Source organism: Populus trichocarpa, chromosome 1 (genome assembly GCF_000002775.5).
Source record: "Populus trichocarpa isolate Nisqually-1 chromosome 1, P.trichocarpa_v4.1, whole genome shotgun sequence".
In the NCBI taxonomy this organism is placed as follows: domain Eukaryota; kingdom Viridiplantae; phylum Streptophyta; class Magnoliopsida; order Malpighiales; family Salicaceae; genus Populus; species Populus trichocarpa.
Genome location: NC_037285.2, coordinates 40113612 through 40115862, shown reverse-complemented (window position 1 = coordinate 40115862; position 2251 = coordinate 40113612). Strand labels below are relative to the sequence as shown.

The 2251-nt window shown below is 38.2% G+C and overlaps 1 protein-coding gene across 1 annotated transcript; it reads left to right on the top strand.

Moving 5' to 3' along the window:
- Positions 1-248: 248 nt before the first annotated feature.
- Positions 249-1124, top strand: LOC7459133 (probable protein phosphatase 2C 80). The gene has a single exon (XM_024589350.1). It carries the CDS (start codon positions 249-251, stop codon positions 1122-1124), a length of 876 nt encoding a protein of 291 aa, XP_024445118.1.
- The last annotated feature ends 1127 nt before the right edge of the window (positions 1125-2251 follow it).

Sequence of the window (2251 nt, the reverse complement as noted above, 5' to 3'; positions counted from 1 at the left end):
TTCCGATCCTCCTCGCCTAGCCACTTTACACTATATATATATATGTATTGCTACTCCTGACTGAAATAACGCGTAATCAATTTTTCTTTCCAAACAAACCCTAACGCTGCTGCTTGATTGTTTTCCTCTCAGATCCCTCTGTTTATTGCTTCCGAATTCAGTAAGGAATTAGTAACTTTCTTTTTATAAATTGATACACCCTGAGATCGAACTCCATCAAAGTTATATTTCTTTAGGCAACAAACGACATGATTATCAAAAAGAGAAGAATAGCTGTGCGAAGCCAGTCAAATTTTCAAGCCACGGTTTCGGTTTCTGATGATGATGAAAGCGGTGAGAAGTTGAGGATGAATATGGGAACCTGTTACTTCCCTAAAGATATCGAGTCGAACCCAGAAAGTCTAGGCCAAGACGCCCATTTTATTTGCCAAGAAAGACAAACCTTTGGAGTGGCTGATGGTGTTGGTGGTTGGGCTAAAAAAGGTATTGATTCTGGGATTTTTGCCAGAGAACTCATGTCCAATTATCTTACTTCTCTTCGATCCTTAGAGCCTGGTCGGGCTGTTAATCTAAAGAAGATATTGTTAAAAGCGCATTCCAAGACCGCTGCTATAGGATCATCCACTGCCTGTGTTGTTAGCCTTAAAGGAGACCATTTGTGTTATGCCAATGTGGGTGACAGCGGTTTCATGGTTTTTAGAGGGAAAAGGCTTGTTTACAGGTCACCAACACAGCAGAATTATTTCAACTGTCCTTTTTCCTTGGGGAATTGGGTTGGGGAGGGTAAGCGCCCGGTTTCGGTTTTCCTTGGTGAATTTGATGTAGAGCAGGGGGACATTGTGGTTGCTGGTTCTGATGGAGTGTTTGATAATCTTTTTGGCTCTGAGATTGAGGAAATTCTTCAAGAATCTGAAGGAAGACCTTGGCCTCAGGACCTTGCATGGACCATCGCAACTGTTGCATCCATGAATTCAACCAGCGAAGAATATGACTCTCCCTTTGCAATTGCTGCTGAGTCTGAAGGAATCGAGCACGTTGGAGGCAAAATTGATGACATTACTGTCATTGTTGCTATGATTGAGTTGGAACAGCCTAGGGTTAGCCAGGAGGAGGAGGAGGAGTAACACGCATTCATTCATGACACGAGACAAATTAGTTTTGTAGTCCCTGATCTGCAACTGTAAAAATTAAAGCTAGTATCTTTGTTTTTTCCTTTTCTTCTTTAGACTTGACTAAATTCACTGATTCTTTGCTACATCAAAAGATTTTAAGTAAACATCAATCAGTGATGCAGTCAGGTACAGGATCATCACCATTGTTTAATGTATTTACCCTCCTTTAAAGGCTCTTTGAGAAATCATCTATGTGGTCTAACTGATCAATTCTTTGAAGGGCATGATCAAATTCTTTCCATTTTAATTTGCCAATTGAGAATGAATATACACAGTTAAAACCTGAGAGAGTGGAAAAACTTTCTAGTTTGAAATGCTTTGTGTCATAATAGAATTCTGTGCACCTAGATAACACACACACATGCTTGTTCTTGAAGCACCATTACGAACGCAGGTTCACCTTTCTCCCTCTTGGACAAATTGATTGTTTAATTATATTTCTGCTAACCAGAGCATATTCCAGAATTGGACTAGGAGTATTTGGTTCTTATTTTTCACTACTACTTTCTTAGACTCGATCATTCTTTCTTCAATCTGTGCTACCCATATATATATACAAGCCTTTTCTTGTTCGTTCTTCGAGCTAGTGGAGTCCTTCCTGCTAATGAAGATACTGCTCCAGTCTTCCCATTGTTTCACAGTGGATCCTTCCTTTTCCCTAAGAATTGAACGAACCAAGTTCACCTATAAAAACCTACAATCAACTTCCCACTTTTGATGTCCCACGATTCTGCTAGTTTAGAAACTAGAGAGAAAAACAGGGGTTATATATATATATATATATATATTTTTGTGCTGTGATCTTTAAGAGACACGCTGTCAAATAAAAAATATCATTGAGAAGCCAAGTAATGGGCAATCAATTTTTTCTAAGAAAAACCAAATCATTAAACTTTCAATTTCAAATCAACGAGCCTTCACTTTACTAGTATCAATGTCAAGAAGAAAAGAAAAAGAAGAAGGAAAAAAAGATGTAATCCAAAGAATTGAGGACTATACTTTTGGTCAAATAAGTGGGATTTTCCCATTTATTTTGAGGAAAACTGAATCATTTTCTTCACTTTTTATTTCTTTGATAA

Bases quoted from the DNA above. Each gene is read 5' to 3' on its own strand.
- LOC7459133 (XM_024589350.1), top strand. From the start codon at position 249: ATGATTATCAAAAAGAGAAGAATAGCTGTGCGAAGCCAGTCAAATTTT.